The sequence below is a fragment of the Perna viridis genome, chromosome 4 (assembly GCF_037379345.1).
Source record: "Perna viridis isolate PV_CMFRI_1.1 ecotype Kerala chromosome 4, ASM3737934v1, whole genome shotgun sequence".
NCBI classification, from domain to species: Eukaryota; Metazoa; Mollusca; class Bivalvia; order Mytilida; family Mytilidae; genus Perna; species Perna viridis.
Window position 1 is genome coordinate 51,559,644 of NC_142448.1, and position 17,496 is coordinate 51,577,139.

The window sequence follows — 17,496 nt, forward strand, 5'->3', positions numbered from 1 at the left end:
ATTTATTTGTCTGTGGAAGCTGGCATTGGTTTATGGAATGAATCGTCATCTTATGTAATAGCCGTTGTCAAAGACAATTCAGTATTAGAAGCATGAATATATCATCTAGGAATCTTGTTGATAGTACTGTAATAAGTTGAGATATTTTAATGAATCTGTTTGCATATCAATACTTTAAATGAAATAATGGTGTGTCAATGCTTTTTAAGCGTTAAATGGTTAAGAATATAGGGATTTGATATCCTGAAGAAAACAATGGACATGGCTTTAATTGAACATAGTGTTATTCAGAAACTTTATAATATTTCAAATAAGACGTTGATGCAGACTGTTCTAGACCATCAAGACAAAGACGTTTCTGGGGAACTCCTGATTGTGTTTGCCGTATTATATGGACTAATTGCATTAGGGGCAATTGTTGGGAATATACTTGTTATCATAGTTGTGATATCAAAGAAAAACATGCATACAGTGACAAATACACTTGTTACAAACCTTGCCGTGTCAGATGTCGCGCTTGGTTTATTTACAATACCTTTTCAATTTCATGCTACAATATTACAGAAATGGACTTCAGCTGATTTTATGTGTAAACTTGCCCCGTTCGTGAAAGATGTATCAGTATATGTCAGTGTTTTATCTCTGACAGTGATAGCGTTAGATAGATACATTGCGGTCATCTTTCCACTTAAAGCTGGTATTCAGAAGAGAACTGCCTTTTTAGTGTTAATTTTTATATGGATTTGTAGCATTGCCTCAGCAATGCCAACAGCTTTGTATTTCGAAATAGGGAAAGTTTATGTTTCTACCAGTTCACATTTTATCCTGAAGAAGATCTGTAACGCAAAATATCCTTCCCATAGCTTTTTGACATTCCATACAATGTACCTTGCTCTGACGCAGTACATAGTGCCACTTACCATTATAACATTTTCCTATGTTCGGATCACTGCTAGAGTTTGGAAATGTAATTTCCCTGGCGTCTCTAACCATGAAATAATACATACTACAACAGGAGGTAGACTTAGAATCGCTAATAGGCGAAAGGTATGGTTTATCATCCATTCAACTGGTATTCAAATTAAGTTAAAAAGATAAAGAATAAATTGGGGTATAAAATATGATATGTTACTTTGAATCACTTTTACAACATTTTAATTTAAATCGGCAAAAAAATGATATTTCTTTTCTTTTTTTTTTCTTTTTTGCTCTTAATTTGAATTTGTAATAATTTCGTTTCGCAAATGGTTAAAGAAACTGACGGGTGAAATTGGCCTCCTTATTTTCCTGAAGATTTGAGACAGAGCGAACTTTTACTGAACAAATTTATTAAATGTAAACTTCATGAACTCGTGGATCGTTATGGTGTATCCATCAGCACCATGAAAACTGATTTATTCAACGGGTCATAGTTTTCCTTTCCTCGTTTATCTACCCCGGACTTGACTTCTTATGAGCAACTCGGCGGGTGTTTCTAAAAAACCAGAGGACGCTTACCCTACCGGTGCACCTGGTCCATGCTCCCAGTTTCTTGTGGGGGCCGAGTTGCTCATTTACTTTTGTTGCTTTGTATGTATGGTTTTGGTTACGTTATGTTTTTTGTTGTGTATGTCTGTTTTCCATGTCTGGTCTTTGTCCCTGGATTACATTCTTTTGATTACCGCTATAACCTTGGTTCCCTTGATTACTCTTTCGATATTATATATTAATAACTTATCTCTTTCATGGAAAGTATACCCTTTCAGTTATCATTTTAAATAAGACAATATTGAAAAGAAAGAGATTTATCAAAACAGAATATTATTTTCTAAGTGAAAAAGATTTGATTTTTAAAAGCAGATAGACTGAAAATTAAGTATATATAAGTATATTCATAATTTATCAATCTTAAACCAAAGCTACTCATCAAAGACTAATAAGAGAAATGCTGTATTTGCTACTTAACATATAAAACTTGGAATTTTCAAAAAGTGTCTTGCAACAGTACCGTGTAATATACAACAAATCATATGTTCATTATATATACATTTCTGTATCTGATACACTCATTCTATCTTTACATAAATTTATTCTATTACTTTTTCGTGAACTTATGGTGACATAACAAAGATTTATTATATCAAAACATGACAAATGCTGATTTTGTTAATTTCAAAAGTTAATTATAACTACAAAACTATTTCATCAAGTTGGAATTCACAAAGAAAGTATCATGAACTCAATTTTTTTACAATATATTTTTTAGCTCACAAGGCCGAAGGCCATGTGAGCTATTGCCATGACAAGGCGTCCGTCGTCGTCGTTGTTAACAATGTTTTAAAATTCTTCTCCTCTGACACTACTTGACCAATTGGGACCAAACTTAGCATGAATGCGCATTGGGGTATCCAGCATAGAACTGATGTGGAAATTTTGATCCGCCTTTTTCAACTTTTCTTTTTGCTATTTGTAGTCTTATTTTCCTCACAAATCTTCTCTGACACCACTTGGCCAATAGAAACCAAACTTGGAATGAATGTTTCTTGGGGTATCCTGCATAGGACTGACTTGGGGATTTTTTATCTCTGAAAAATCATGGTTGTCGTTACTTAAAATTGAACATAAGGCCAGAGAGTAGTTTTTCGCATATTATATCTCCAAAACCGTTATATTAGTCAGCCGAATTCTTTCGACTGCTCAAATGATCATTATTTTAAGGCCCACAAAAGTCTCCGGGGATAAAAGTTGTCAGACGACTCTTTGTTAGAGTTATTGCCCCTGTAAAGTAAAAAATGACGTTTTTGATGTTTTTATACAGTGTTCAGACAATATCATGAAAACTATGATGAATAGAAAAAAAAATTCAATAGCTGAAATGACCTCTGACGTCCTAAAGTCTTCTTGACTGTTTACTGTCCTTCCTTTTACCAAATGAGACCTACAACCAAGTTGTCGTGTTTTGGTTGGTTATGTCCCTTTGAAATAAAAACCTTGCTTAAATGGCTTGCATTTTGTAAATATCATAAATGACTATTAAGGTGAAATTGAAAAGAGGTTATTTACTTATCTATAAACAGTTTCTCGTTCATTAACATAAAACTGTTGTTTTCAAAAGGGAAACAATAAAAAAAAATCAAACCAATATTCCATATTTGCACAATCCCTCAAATATAAAGTAATTTTAGAAATAAGGAACAAAAATTGTATATATGTATCGAGAATACACTGAAAAAATTCTGTTTGCACGTTGTTCTTGTTTTTTTGTTTATTTTTCAGCTTGTAAAGATGTTGATAGTAGTAGTTTGTCTTTTTGCCGTGTGTTGGCTGCCTTTACAGACTTACAATGTGCTGATACCTTACTACGCCGAAACAATCAATTCGTATGTACTTTTTCACCACATTTGATTCAACTTTTGTAGACAAATATTATCTTGTACAAGTGTCGCTCGTATTCTTGTTACAACTCTAACGATTGTAACAGTGTATCCATCTGAACCACGAAAACTGATTTGTTCATCGTGTCATAGTTTTCCTTTCCTCTCTCGTCTACCACGGACTTGACTTTTTATGAGCAACTCGACGAGTTTTTCTAGAAAAACAGAGGACGCTTATCCTGCCGGAGCACCTGGTCACTGCTCCCACTTTGTAGTGAGTCCGAGTTGTTCATTTGCTTTTGTTACTTTATATGTATTATTTTAGTTACTTAATGTTCTTTGTTGTGTATGTTTTTCATGTTTGGAGTTTGCCCCTGAAAAAACTATCTTTTGATATCCGCTATAACCTTGGTTCCCTTGATTGACCTTTCGAATTCCCAAGTGTCGCTAGTATTCTTATTCCAACTCTTATAGTCAAGTTTTGAGCATTTAGAAGTAATTGCCTTACATTTAATATTACAGACAAAAGAATATTGATAGTAAGATTGGCAAATCTTGACCCAGTTTTCTTTTGATTTACAATTTATCCTTATATGTTCAGTGTGTGAAAAACGGAATTTGTCATGTTATTATCACTAACAATAATAAAGATAATTATAAAGTAATAAAGATATATATTACATCAAAACGTAAAAAAAATCAATTTCGACATTCAATATAAATATTTGAATACAACACATTGACTTAATCAACAGGTATATATACTCTATACGAATATATAACGAATTTATGACACATTGTCGAAATTTCCAATAACAATATTCTCGTTATTGTTACAAATGATTGATTCGATACACAATTGATGGACCAAAACCTCCAAGGGTATTCTACAATACAGTAAACAATTATTTTTGATTATTTACAACGATTTGCAATATAAAATGATCCCTCCCCCCGATATACTGACGGTTCATCCCTTTGTTGCATATGGAAAAAAACTATTCGTGCTGAATTTTCTATCCTATTCCTATATCATCATTGATTCATGTTCAATATATTTGTTCATTTTGTATCATTTCTTTTTCTTCCAGAGACATGCTCATATACATATCTTTATTTATTATCTTCAGATTCCAGCACATTAGCATACTGTGGCTTTGTGCAAATTGGTTAGCTATGAGTAACGCCTGTCTCAATCCATTTATCTATGGGCTGTTGAATGTAAGTTTACCATTTCAAACTTGTTAATTTCCTTCATAGACTAATCATGCATCTTGGTCTGCGTTTTGTGTAAGTTAAGTAAAATTTTAGTACTATATCTCTGTCCTTAAATGAAGAAACTTTCCAAGTTAGATAGGTGGGACATCAGGTAAAATGAAAAATAAAATGAAATTTGGTCTTCTTCCAAATCAAAATAGATTTTTGTTAAATGTATTTCATAGAAACATTTCCAACACATTGATAGGTGATGTGCAGAATCTTTTCGCACTTCATCTACGTACATCTTAGATTCTGTGCTTGAACTAATAATATTATCTGTCCGTCGTCTTCTTGCCATTTTTCCTAAATAGATAAAGCTACTTGTGATATTTAGTTACACAAACTTTCTAAAATAAAGTTCATCCTTTGTGTTTGGTGAGTCACTGAACTATTTCAATACCACAATCAAAGCCGAAAGTCATTATGTTATCTCCACCCAATTGATATGTTTTTCTTTCTCCGGTGTTCCTCATTATGTCAGTATGTTCATAAATGATTGCATTATCTTTTGCATGATCATGAAGATGGCGTCATCAGTTTTATGTGTGTTATTTCATCGAGCTATATCCGTCTATCTGCAAAAAAAAAAATCATTCCGAATTTGCATCTGACTCATTTATTAGGTTTCGTTTTTACACACTTTACAACATATCGGTATTTTTCATTTCTTTTGTGTAATTTGTTTTTTATGCTTCACATTTTAATTCTTTTATTTTCTTTCTTACCTCATTTGAAATAAATCAATGCACTGAAAAATCGATTGGTATTTTAGTTGTTTATGTTTTATTTTTGTCCATACATAATAAAAAACTATAATGTATATGCAACTTATTTTATTGAATGAGAAACGGCATGTTCATAATTCCGGACAAAGGCAAAACATTTTTTTTAATCAGACAAAACACCATTAATAAGCTATATACAAAGTATCTTGTATTTAGATGTTTTCCACGGAGGGAATTTTATTGTTTGTGAGATTTGTTTTCCTTGAATTTAAACGGGCGTGGTTTAATCCCACTGTTGATTTCATGTGTCTGTCTACAGTCAGGAAATGCTGGTCGTTAGAATGTCTTGTGTCGTTATATTACTTTTACGTTTGGTTATTACAAGTTAGGGTCTTTCAGGGTTTGGTTAAAGGCATAAGTTAAAGGTATAATCCCTATGGTGCAGATTTGAATATATTGTTTTAGACTTGTAACATTTTAAAATATTTGTTCTTTTTAACATTTATATTTTCAATCGTTCTCTACCTCCGTTTATACAGGTATCTATGGTATCCATACCCAATAAAATTCTATTAGATCAGATTGAATATTGCATACTTTTAAAAAGTATTCTACCAAATGAATGTTTACCTTGTAAACGAAACATATTCTATAGTCCATTTATAAACGATATACAGTAAAACCTGTCTAAAACGAACCCTCAACAACCGAAATCCTGCCTAAACTACACAAGTTTTGAAGTACCATTGTATCACTTTAGATGTACTTTGAACCAGGATTAATCGTACACCTGTCCATACTCACCGACCTCTTCAGTCCGAAAGGGGTTCGGACAAGAAAGATTTCACTGTAAAGTTTCTAAACCATCATGTTATTATTATATAACATTGAAAAGTTAAATTCCTTGGTTACCAAAATATCATCATTTTATAATAGTTCAACAGAAACATTTATAAGAAAATATACCTCTTTCGGTAAATAATTCAAGTTGAAAATGATATTTATTTTTTTTATTTCAGGCGAAGTTTAAAAAAGAGTTCATGGAGTTGTTTGAATCGTGTATCAGATGTTGTAAAGGACGGAAGAAACCTTGTTACGCACACAGACATGTTGTTATCTCACTTAAACCAAGTATACGACCATCATTCACCAATGAAAGAGTTTTGGAAGCTCAGTTGCAAAGCATTTAAGAATTATTACCCGAATGGATCAGTGCGTCTATTTGAATGTTCGAATTTTGGAATTAGGACGGATCGATGAACAATCATTTATGAATCAGTGATTTATTACCGACTGATCGACAAACTGCGATTTTGTAATATGTCTTCTTATGTGTATTATCACTTCATTAAAGGTTTTCTTCTATATTTGAACAGAATCTTAAATGCATATATGCAAATGCATATGTAAGAAGTTCATGTTATAGCAGACGAATCAAATCACTTCCTAACATGTATATAATGATCTACAGTCACGTGATAAAAACGAAAAACTGTTTAATGTTTGATGGGTCGAAGACTGTTTTGTAAATTAAAAATTATCGTTGACGGATAACAACAATACCTGCACAGATGGTTTCCTATAGTGTACAGTATATCAGTATGACAACATAACTTCATTTTTTACCTCAAGGTAGATAACACAAAATGACACGTGATCTTCACATTCTATCTGATTTTAAACTATGGTTACACGGTAAATGATCCGTCTTATGAAAAAAAAAGATACAAAAACGTCGCCATTGTCAAACTTTGGGACGATGTCACAGATCATGCTTTGACAAATGTTTTCACTAGAGACGCAATGAAATTATGATACTTCTACTGATTTTCAAAATTACTTTCTTAACAAATATGAATATGTCGAAGTTTCTAACTTTATTTTCACTGAATTTCAATAACTATCCTATGCACTTTGTACAACTGAGATAAAAGTTTTTAGTTGATCCTTATAAAATCTAGCCATAGATTGTAAGATGTCCGACGTTATAACGAAGTATCGAGAGCGCGTTTAGGTTTTTTAAGTATTTATGGCACAAATAAGAAAAAAATCAGTCATATGTACTGTGATCTTCGACATTTGTTTGAATTTGGTGAAATTGTTTCAAATCAGATGACATTTTTTTCTACAGGAGATAATGGCAAGAAAACAAAATGTCCCCACCATGTCCGTTTTTTATTCAAATTGATATCCTCTTGTTTTATGTTTGTTTTCATTAATTGATATACATTCTTTTTTCTCTTCACAAAGTCGTTTTTTATTCTTGTTGATCGAATGGCAAATAAAAAAATTAAACAAAACAAAACAAAAATAAAAAACAAAAAGGTACAAAAATAATTATGGGTTTTAACTATTATGAAAAAACAATATCCATGTATCAAAGTCATAAATGAAATATTAAATACTATTGTTTAATTACACTTTACATAAATAAACATTTTTGGAATAGAATGAGTTGTAATGTTGAGTATACGACAAAAAATATTTTCTGAGTATTCGGGGTTTGAGTTGGATATAAATGTTTTAATTTTGCTTGTCTTGTTTTTTTTTTTCTTTAATTTTCCTTTACCCTCCTTTCAGGTAAAATTTTTGATTGGTCTTTCAATCTTTAATCAACATACTCCAATTCATGATATTTCTCAGTGAGTAAGTGATCTGTAAAGGTATGAAACAGATAGTCTCATTTATGGTAATTCATATAAAAAGGTTAGGCATATCACACGTACAATAAGTTTCTCTACCGAGCTAAACACAGCGGCGGATGTTCGTATTGTCTTCCACTAATCGCTGCAAACAGTTCTTCGTTATGCATTCAAACGTCGCTTAATAAACGGTTAACATCGCGTAAAACTATGCATTAATTTCCGACTTTGGAAGATTCTTAATTTTTTTGAGAGGGCTGGCTGCGGCGTGTAGAATGAATTTCGAACATCAGACGCTGTTCAGAGAGTAATCAAGGGAACCAAGATTCTGGCGGAAATTAAAAGAATGTTATCCAGGGACAAAGACCAGACATGGAAAACAGACAAACACAACAAAGAACATAAAGTAACTAAAATGATACATACAGAGTAAAATAAAGTAAATGAGCAACTCGGAATCCACTAAAAACTATTCAAATTTGAAATTATTCAAAGTTCCAAAAAAGAATGAAAAATCCTAGGTCTTCATTCGATTAAATTCAAATTATTTTCTTGTCTTAAGAGTTTTCACAGTCATTCACTGTCAATACCATCTGTATCAAGGACACTTATACCGATATACTATTATATGATTTGACAATTTCTTATGAATTAAGTTGCGGTGCGGGACTTGTTTGTTAATACAATTTCCATAGCTTTCAACAAATATGACAGTGAATCATGATCTTGTTTTTATTTTATTTTATTTCATTTTATTTTTTTATTTTTTTTTTATCTATTTTCTCAAATAGTTCTACACAGCATTCAGAAGAAATTTAAATTACAATGCTTGGAGCGTTGTTTACTGTCATTTAGAATTTTTGCTTAATCCGGCTATTCGTTTCTGCAATTGCTAAATCTTCCTTTACGACGTGACCGGAAGGACACTATTTGAAAATTGTGGCAAGAAGAGTTAGTTGATGTAGCTTTAAGCTATGATTTGTCAACACTGTTTACTTCTATCCCCCATACTCAGTTAAAATCCCGACTTAAAACATTATACATTCCTGTTTTTTTTTCAGAAAAAAAGATGGTACACCACCTAGATACAAATGTATAGATTGTAGAAATGTAGAGATTCCTCATACATTGTAAGAAATAATTCCAAACCATCCTCCAAATAAACAGAAGAAGATGTTTACAAAATGCTGGAATTTTCAATCGACGACATATTTGTCCAGTGTGGTTTTTCAACCATCAGTCGGCATTCCAATGGAACAAATTGTGCTATTCTACTTGCTGACCTTTCCCTTCACTCAAGTTAAGAGATTTGATACATCGCATCAACCCAAAAGAGCTTGAGAACAGTATACTACAGACATTGTGAAGTAAGCCTCATAGCTTGACTTAGAAATCGACCGTAAAGGAAAACTATTGACCAAACTCTACGACAAAGGATATGACTTTTCGTTCAGCATTGTCAACTTTCTATTCATCTGTGATAACATCCTTTCAGCACCTGCGTATGGAGTGTTCATATCACAACTTAGCCAGAGTTTGCCGAAACTGCGCAGACTTTTTGTATTGCGCTAGAATTATATCAAATAGGCTTCTGGAACAGGTTTATGTTGCTACAAGATTGAAGTCATCACTACAAAAGTTTTATGGTCATCATCCTGAACTCGTGGATCGTTACGGTGTATCCATCTGCGCTATGAAAACTGATTTGTTCAACGTGTCATAGTTTTCCTTTCCTCTTTTGGCTACCCTGGAATTGACTTTTTATGAACAACTCGGCGGTTTTTTCTAGAAAAGCAGAGGACGCTTACCATACCCATGCACCTGTTCCATGCTCCCATTTTTTAGTGGAGTCCGATTTGCTCATTTGCTTTCGTTACTTTGTATGAATGAATGTTGCTTTATGTTCTTTGTTGTCTGTTTTCCATGTCTGGTCTTTGTCCCTGGATTACATTCTTTTGATTACCGCTATAACCTTGGTTTCCTTGATTACTCTTAAAAAAGTACAATCTTGATGTGCTGCAATACTTGTATGTCAATGAAATTTAAGCTGCAATTTGGTGTTGTATGGAAATAATCAGTCGGAACTGATAAACCTACCAAATCTGTAGTATTGTTATAACACATATTTATTTTGCTAAAAGAACCTTTTTTTCTCAATATATAATTATACCTCGCCCAGCCCCTCCCCATTCACATTTATCACATTCCTTTCCTCATTATTGACGAAATTCCATTCCCGCAATTCCCAGTGTTTATTCTGAGTTGTTCATTCACTATTGTTATTTTGTATGTATTATTTTGCTTATTTCATGTTCTTTGTTGTATTTGTTTGTATTCCATGTCTGATCTTTATTCATGGATTACATGCCGTTGATTTTCGCCAGAGTGTTGGTTTCCTTCATCGTTCTCTTATTAAATTCTAACTCTGTTTTATATGCTATGAAAATACTGTAATACATTGGTGCTAAATTTCGAGGTTTGGGAAACAATGTCAGTTCGTAGATTCTTGAATTCGTGAATTTGACAATTTTATCAAACGGACTAGGGTCAGAGACGTCCTTCATTTACAGAATGTGAGACCAGAACTACAGTTGCGTTCACTTCTAACCTCTCTTCTATTCTGTCAGGATTTGCTGTTATAGAAGAGTTCTAAACTGTCAGAAACTGTTTTCACCCGCGACACACCTTGTCAGGGTCTGTCAGGGCTTTGGACTAGCTCTGTCATAAACTGTCATGGGTCCAGACACTCTCCTGTCAGGAACTGTTTTAGGTAGAGCAGATTCGTGGATAAGAAGAGTTGCTGACAGATTCTGACAGCCACTAACTTCTCTGACAGAATAACATAAAGTAAATATACGTGATTCCGAAAAAAAATTTGTCGTAGCACCCGACTCACGATTCGTACGACGGGAAAGAAGTCTAGCTATGTTTGAACTAGATTTTTTATTTCAATTTTTGACCTTACTTTAATTTTATGGATGGCATGCATTACCAACAATCATTATTGTCTGCCGCATCTACTAACTGACTTTAAAGAATTCGGACTGGATTGTTTTTTGTTGTAGACAACAGTATGATACTTAGTACCTATATTGACAAATTCAAACATTTCATACAGAAATTTAAGACCTTTATGAAACTTAAATGTGTTCACACATAGACATTTTACAACAAAATGACATTTTTGACTCAAATAAATGTGTCTCAGACATCCACATGAGCATTTCAGTCAATAATTGTAGAACATTATTAAAAATAAAACTGCTAGCACCACATTTTGCAGAATGTTTAGAATTTTTACTAAAATACAGGTGTCACAGTCACTAGTGTGATTTGTGACCATTATATTATTCAAAAAGAACTTTGGCAATTTTGAACATCATGAGAAATACCAAACATCTGGAAGTTATCGGTTACCGTTTCTATACAAAGAACAGAAACATAAAACTTTAATTCTATAATTAAATGATTTAATTTAATTACAGTTCTAGGCCAGAATGTAAAATAAAATATACATGTAAACAATGATAATTTTTGAACGGTGAGTAACTGGGCCGTGATCTACAAAATTTGAACATGAACATGTATATAATTGGATATTCAATGTAAAATTTGAAATCAAGATTTTTTTCCTAATCTGATTCACATTAGTCACACCAAGGATTAAATACAAATCCTTGGTCACACAGTTTACATTATTCCTGTTCTTAATTACGCCACAAATAATAGAAATATTTAGAGTCAGGACTATCCATGGGTATGTAAGTTTAGAACAGCTTTCTTATTTTCTTTGTCACGACCAAGGTCAGTTTCTGTCAGGATCTGTTAGGGAATAGGACAAAAATGTGTCCTGACCCAGAACAGCCTCTGTCAGACCCTGTCGGGATCTGTCAGGATTTCTGTTCTAACTACTGTCTTAGAACAGTTTTCTGACAGATTCTGACAGAATTTAGAGAGGTTAGAAGTGTTCCAAATAAATGAATGGCTTAAATATGTTATGACGGAAGTGACAAAAATTGTCGACACAGCGGTGGCGCTGTTTTGTCTTTTAATACGTCGATGGATACGATTTCATATTTATTTATTCATTTGATGGTAAGTAATGGTTGTGTATAAATGTATTAAGTTTTCCCGGAAGAAAGTCTCACACATTCTCCACACCGAAGATACTCCCCCAGAGTAATTAACGGTGTAACGTAAACATCGTATGAGCTCCGACCATCATAGGCATAGGCTTAAATCATATTATTAAATGAATGGAAAGGGTCCTCTTCTTTGAGAAAACAATTTCGTGGACACCCGAATCTACAAAAATCATAAAAAAATCGTAACCCACGAACAATAATATTTACATGGTAGAATGTATTATAACATTATCAATTCTCATTTCATATCTTTAAATCGATGATTTGTGAACTGATGCATTCAATATCGATTAAAGTAAGTTTTTTTTTTCGAAACGCTTTTCAATCTGCCTCATTCATCATGTTCATATCAATAATATATTTTTCGAGTTCCTTTTTTCTTTATGTAACTTAAATTGCTAGATTCCCCATCACCTACATGTGTCTTTTATAAATCATAGAAAAGAAACATACCTTCTATTCTAGACAAATATACTATTTCTAATTCTTCGCTTATCAAATTAAATCGAAGATAACTCTTATTTATAGGCTTACATTTTATATGGCCTTCTTGTTTAGTTGTATTTTACTTTACGTTTATTATACACATCAATGGAAATCTCCTTTTCGTTGCGAACGTGGTTCTGGCCTTCCAACGAAAACCATAAAAATTGGTACCCCATGAACATAGTACTTTCACAGTAACTACAATAACTGGGCTTATGTTGATAATAAAACACTACATGTTTGGAGGTTTCTTTTCACCACACTGAATCATCTCTACCATAGGCATTTTTGCAATTAATGTATTACTTTGTATATATTATTTTAGTTGCTTCATGTTCTTTGTTGTGTTTGTCTGTTTTCAATGTCTGGTCTTTGTCCCTGGATAACATTATTTTGATTTCTGCTAGAATCTTGGTTCTCGTGATTACTCTTACACGGAATTGTAATCAAATGTCAATCTACTACGACAGGGTTATAATTCGAGTTGGTTAATATCTTATTGTGTAAGAGTTTAACTTAATGCATTCCTTCTTTATTCCGTGATAAGACTGATACCCATCAATCATTCAGTCATTGAAGGTTAATGGCTTGATTCAAGTGATTGGTGAATGTTTATAATATAGGTCGTACGAGTATTTTACTTCGCAGGAATCTTTAAATCTTTTTTGTTCTTGTTTTGTTTTGTTTTTGTTTTGTTTGTTTTTTGTTTTGTTTTTGTTTCTTGTTTGCTTGTTTGTTTTGTTTTCTTTTTTGTGTTTATCGTTATTGTTTTTGTAGTAAGCTGTCAGACAAAAGTAAACGTCATAACGAACATTTGACGTCAAATGTTATATACTATTTACTACGGAACAATTTATCCGATATAAATGTTAACAGACTTGCTGGGTTTACTCTGTTCATGACTGTTTATTTCAAGCCTCTTTATGTGCTGTCTGGTAACAGTTTGTGGACTATTTACTTTGAAAACTATCACCCTGTTTATAACATTTCTACTACTTGCATCAAGTTAATCATCGTATGTTGTAGAAACTAATAACTTTTTATTGAACCTTATGTTTATTACCTATTCTTGTGGTTATCTAGAATTTGTACTGTGGCTGTCAACAGATGAATCCACACCGGATATAATTCTCATTGCATATTTCTCTTCAAATAGTCACATCATCAAATCAGTTTTAAATTCTTTATCATATCACTACTATTTTTACAAGCAAATAATATGAAACTAAACAAAATGTTCGCAAATAGATAGGACAGATAACGATGAAATAACTGCGGAAATCAAGACGCAAGAGAAAATTTTGAAGAAGCGATAACCAAGTATTTGCAGAATTTTCTCCCAAAAAATGACTTAATTCCCAGAAATGCAGAGATCAAAATTCAGAATGACCTCTGAAAAAATCCCCAAAAAATGAAAAATAACTTATAAAAAGAAAAAATGAATTTAACAATGTTCTTCTTGGATATTTCTGACAAAAGTGTGACTGTAGTAAACAAATTGCCAGAGAATACAAAAAGTCTAATTACTGTATCAAAGGTTGTATTCATACCTGGAAATACACAAGATATTGAAGTGAATATTGAAAATGACAAGATGACAGTTGTAAGCGAAAGAAAAATCGATTTATTGGACATGGCCATGAGAAACAATGGAGATATTCTTATATCATCATGGGATACTACACGTAGACTTTACACAAAAAAAAACATTCAAATCATACAAAGATTTCTCACCATTAAAAAAGGGGGTACATATATATGAACGCAAAGAATTCCCTGTAGGATTTGTAGATCTAGGACCTGTTTTTAACCAAACAGCATCAAAAAACTTGCTGTACTGAATCATCAGAACATGAAAATAATTAATACATATAAATATGGTAGAGACAAACAGTAACTATTTACATGGCAATGCAATATTACAACCAACAGTATTAATGTCTACCATAACGGAATATGGGAAGAGAGGGTTGAATGGTAAATTATGAAGGTGACGTCAAATGGATTTACATTGGTTGTGAAATAATAACGTCTGTGAATAATTTAAACCCAAAAGATATAACAGTAACCACTAGTGGATTTATTATGATCACTGACGCTGACAATCATTATATACATGTATTGAATCAGACAGGGGGTTTGGTCGTTTATTATCCAGTCAATAATCTAGGTATAGAGCTTCCTGTCAGCCTTAGTGTTAATGTTAGTGTTTTTGTATGGGTGGGTTTTGATACATGGATCGAAAGCGTTCCACGAAGAGCAAAACTCAATAAGATATATAGCAGACAACGAGTTGTAAGACCACATATTAATAAATAAAAGATGGTGGATGTGCATTTTGTACATGCTAATATCATTGATATCTGACAAATCGGAAATGATGTTAACTAACCTGAATTATGTTTTTTCGACATCTGCTGACAATGATTTAAGAACATCATATGGTACAATACAGAACGCCCATTTAGAACCCTATAGATAACTGTCATTTATTCACATGCAATTATTGCTATATGAAGTAATGTATTACATGTACATATAGTAACAGTCAACATGTATTTCAGAACTACACTTATAATATTTCAGAACGTGTTGATATGTATGTAGACATAGACAAACATTCGATCAATCTAAATGATAAAAAACAGGTCAATATAGGACTATTTTTATTTCTAAAAAAATGAAAACTTCAATGCAAAAACCTTCATTTTTTTAATCTGTCTGAGATGAAATAAGTTCCTGTGATATTTTTTTTTTCAAAATGCAAATGTTTTGATGTGTAAACAAATAGTGCTCCACTATGTACTTTCATCCATAAATGTAAAAAAATACTTGAAACAAAGCTATATACTGTCCTCAAGTGTCTGTGATCAACGTATCTTTTTAAATGTTTATATTTTTTTTTTATTTTTATATAATTACATGTAACTGTGCATAACAATATTAATGATAGCTTACCTACAATGAAGGTACAAATAGTGAATTGTTTCCAATATCTCTTGAACTAAACCGCTGTTATGATGTCATTGTTGATTAACCAGGATATATTCTGAAAGAGTAATCAAGGGAACCAAGGTTATAGCGGTAATCAAAAGAATGTAATCCAGGGACAAAGACCAGACATAGAAAACAGACATACATAACAAAGAACGTAAAGTAACTAAAATCATACATACAAAGTAACAAAAGTAAATGAGCAATCCGGACTCCACTAAAAACTGGGAGCATGAAGCAGGTGCACCGGTAGGGTAAGCTTCTTCTGCTTTTCTAGAAACACCCGCCGAGTTGCTCATAAAAAGTCAAGTCCGAGGTAGACAAACGACGAAAGGAAAACTATGACCCGTTGAATAAATCAGTTTTCAACACTGTAGTTATCAGAGTCTCAAAAGCATTTTGAGTTTGTATTATTGAACGACAAGAAATACAGCAATGAACACAACAAGCAAATGACAAATGAACTTAATAGTAAACATAAAACCACATGCAAAATGTCAACTGTCCAAACGATTCATCCATAAAACAAAGCAAGAACGCAAATGGAAATAAAGGACAAAATATAAGTCACTCAACACAAAGCAGCTTAAAAAGAACAAATAAAATATATTACAATTAATCCTCTGCACCATGATAACCCATTTGTTTGCATTGTCATAGTTTTTGTTTTATTCTTTGTCTAATCTAGGCGTGGGCAAATCCGGGGGTCCTTTTAGAAAAAGAGAGAATGCCTAACATACTAGTGTACCTGGTCCATACTCACGGTTATTGGTGGAGTTCGGTTTGCTCATTTGTTTTTGTGTCATTGTACGCATTAGTTTGAATATTTTTGTCTTTGTTGGACGTGTCTGTGTTCCCTGTCTATATTTTATTTTTGGCTTATATTCTTTGGTTTACTTTCGAATCTTGGTTCTCTACCTTGATATATCTCCAACAAAATATATCCAATGAAGAATAAGAAAAACAAAACAAAATAAAAAACAAACAAACAAACGAGAAAATAAATAATCAAAACAAAGCCAGGAACACAAAAGGCGAAAAACAAAAAAATGTAAGTCACAAAACAATAAAGGAAGGAAAATATACACACAAAAATTAACAACACGAACCCATTAAAATATGGTACCAAACATGGAAGTTGAAATATAGTAGATGCAAATAATGTTAAGGAATATTCATGGACAAAACAAAATCACGACACAACAAGAACACAATCCAAACAAATCGCCCAACACAAGGTAAAAATGGTAGACGTTCTAATTCTTTAAACACTCACTTAAAGAACTGTGCTTAACCAGATAGAACTGAATAATGTATAGTAAAACCGAACCTTGAATAAACCAAAAACATGTCTACATCAAACAACAAGTCCCATTGTGTAAGTTTGTGTAAAGTGTGTAAATGTATTTTGAACCTGGAAAAACTGCACACCTGTCTAAACCGACCGTATTCTACAGTCCAAAAGAGGTTCGGTGTAGAGAGGTTTTACTGTACCTCAATTGTACGAAATATTTTACGACAATCAACCCTTAAGTAAACCTGATATAAGTAATTTTAACAATGAAATTGTCAGTAAGCAGATTTTACAGGTAATTGCAGATGAAAGAGTAATTAAAAGAGTCAAGATACGGTTGGAAATCAAAGAAATATGTCCCAAAGATAAAGACTAGACAGGGAAAATAGAAGCACTCAACAAACAACATGAATACATCAAAATTAGACGTACAACAATAAGGAACACTGAGCAAACCCGACTTCATTCAAAAAAACTCGAAGCATAAAAAGAGGAATCGTCCCCCAGATCTGCATTTCAAGAAACACCCACCGAGTTGTTCATAAAATCTCACGCCTGGTGTAGATAACAGATGAAAGTTAAACTATGTTCATAGTT

The 17,496-nt window shown here is 32.6% G+C and overlaps 1 protein-coding gene across 1 annotated transcript; it reads left to right on the forward strand.

Moving 5' to 3' along the window:
• The first annotated feature begins 261 nt into the window (after positions 1–261).
• LOC148620465 (neuropeptide FF receptor 2-like) lies at positions 262–7,676 on the forward strand. Its single transcript, XM_088577106.1, has 4 exons — positions 262–1,047; positions 3,256–3,359; positions 4,484–4,574; positions 6,358–7,676. Exons 1-4 carry the CDS (start codon positions 262–264, stop codon positions 6,526–6,528), a joined length of 1,152 nt encoding a protein of 383 aa, XP_088433232.1. The 3' UTR covers positions 6,529–7,676.
• The last annotated feature ends 9,820 nt before the right edge of the window (positions 7,677–17,496 follow it).

What these genes read in the sequence shown, in the direction of transcription:
- LOC148620465 (XM_088577106.1), top strand. Translation starts at nt 262, where the DNA reads ATGGCTTTAATTGAACATAGTGTTATTCAGAAACTTTATAATATTTCA. An exon ending in GAATCGCTAATAGGCGAAAG is followed by an intron (nt 1,048 to 3,255) that starts GTATGGTTTATC and finishes TTTATTTTTCAG; the next exon opens with CTTGTAAAGATGTTGATAGT. An exon ending in TACGCCGAAACAATCAATTC is followed by an intron (nt 3,360 to 4,483) that starts GTATGTACTTTT and finishes TATTATCTTCAG; the next exon opens with ATTCCAGCACATTAGCATAC.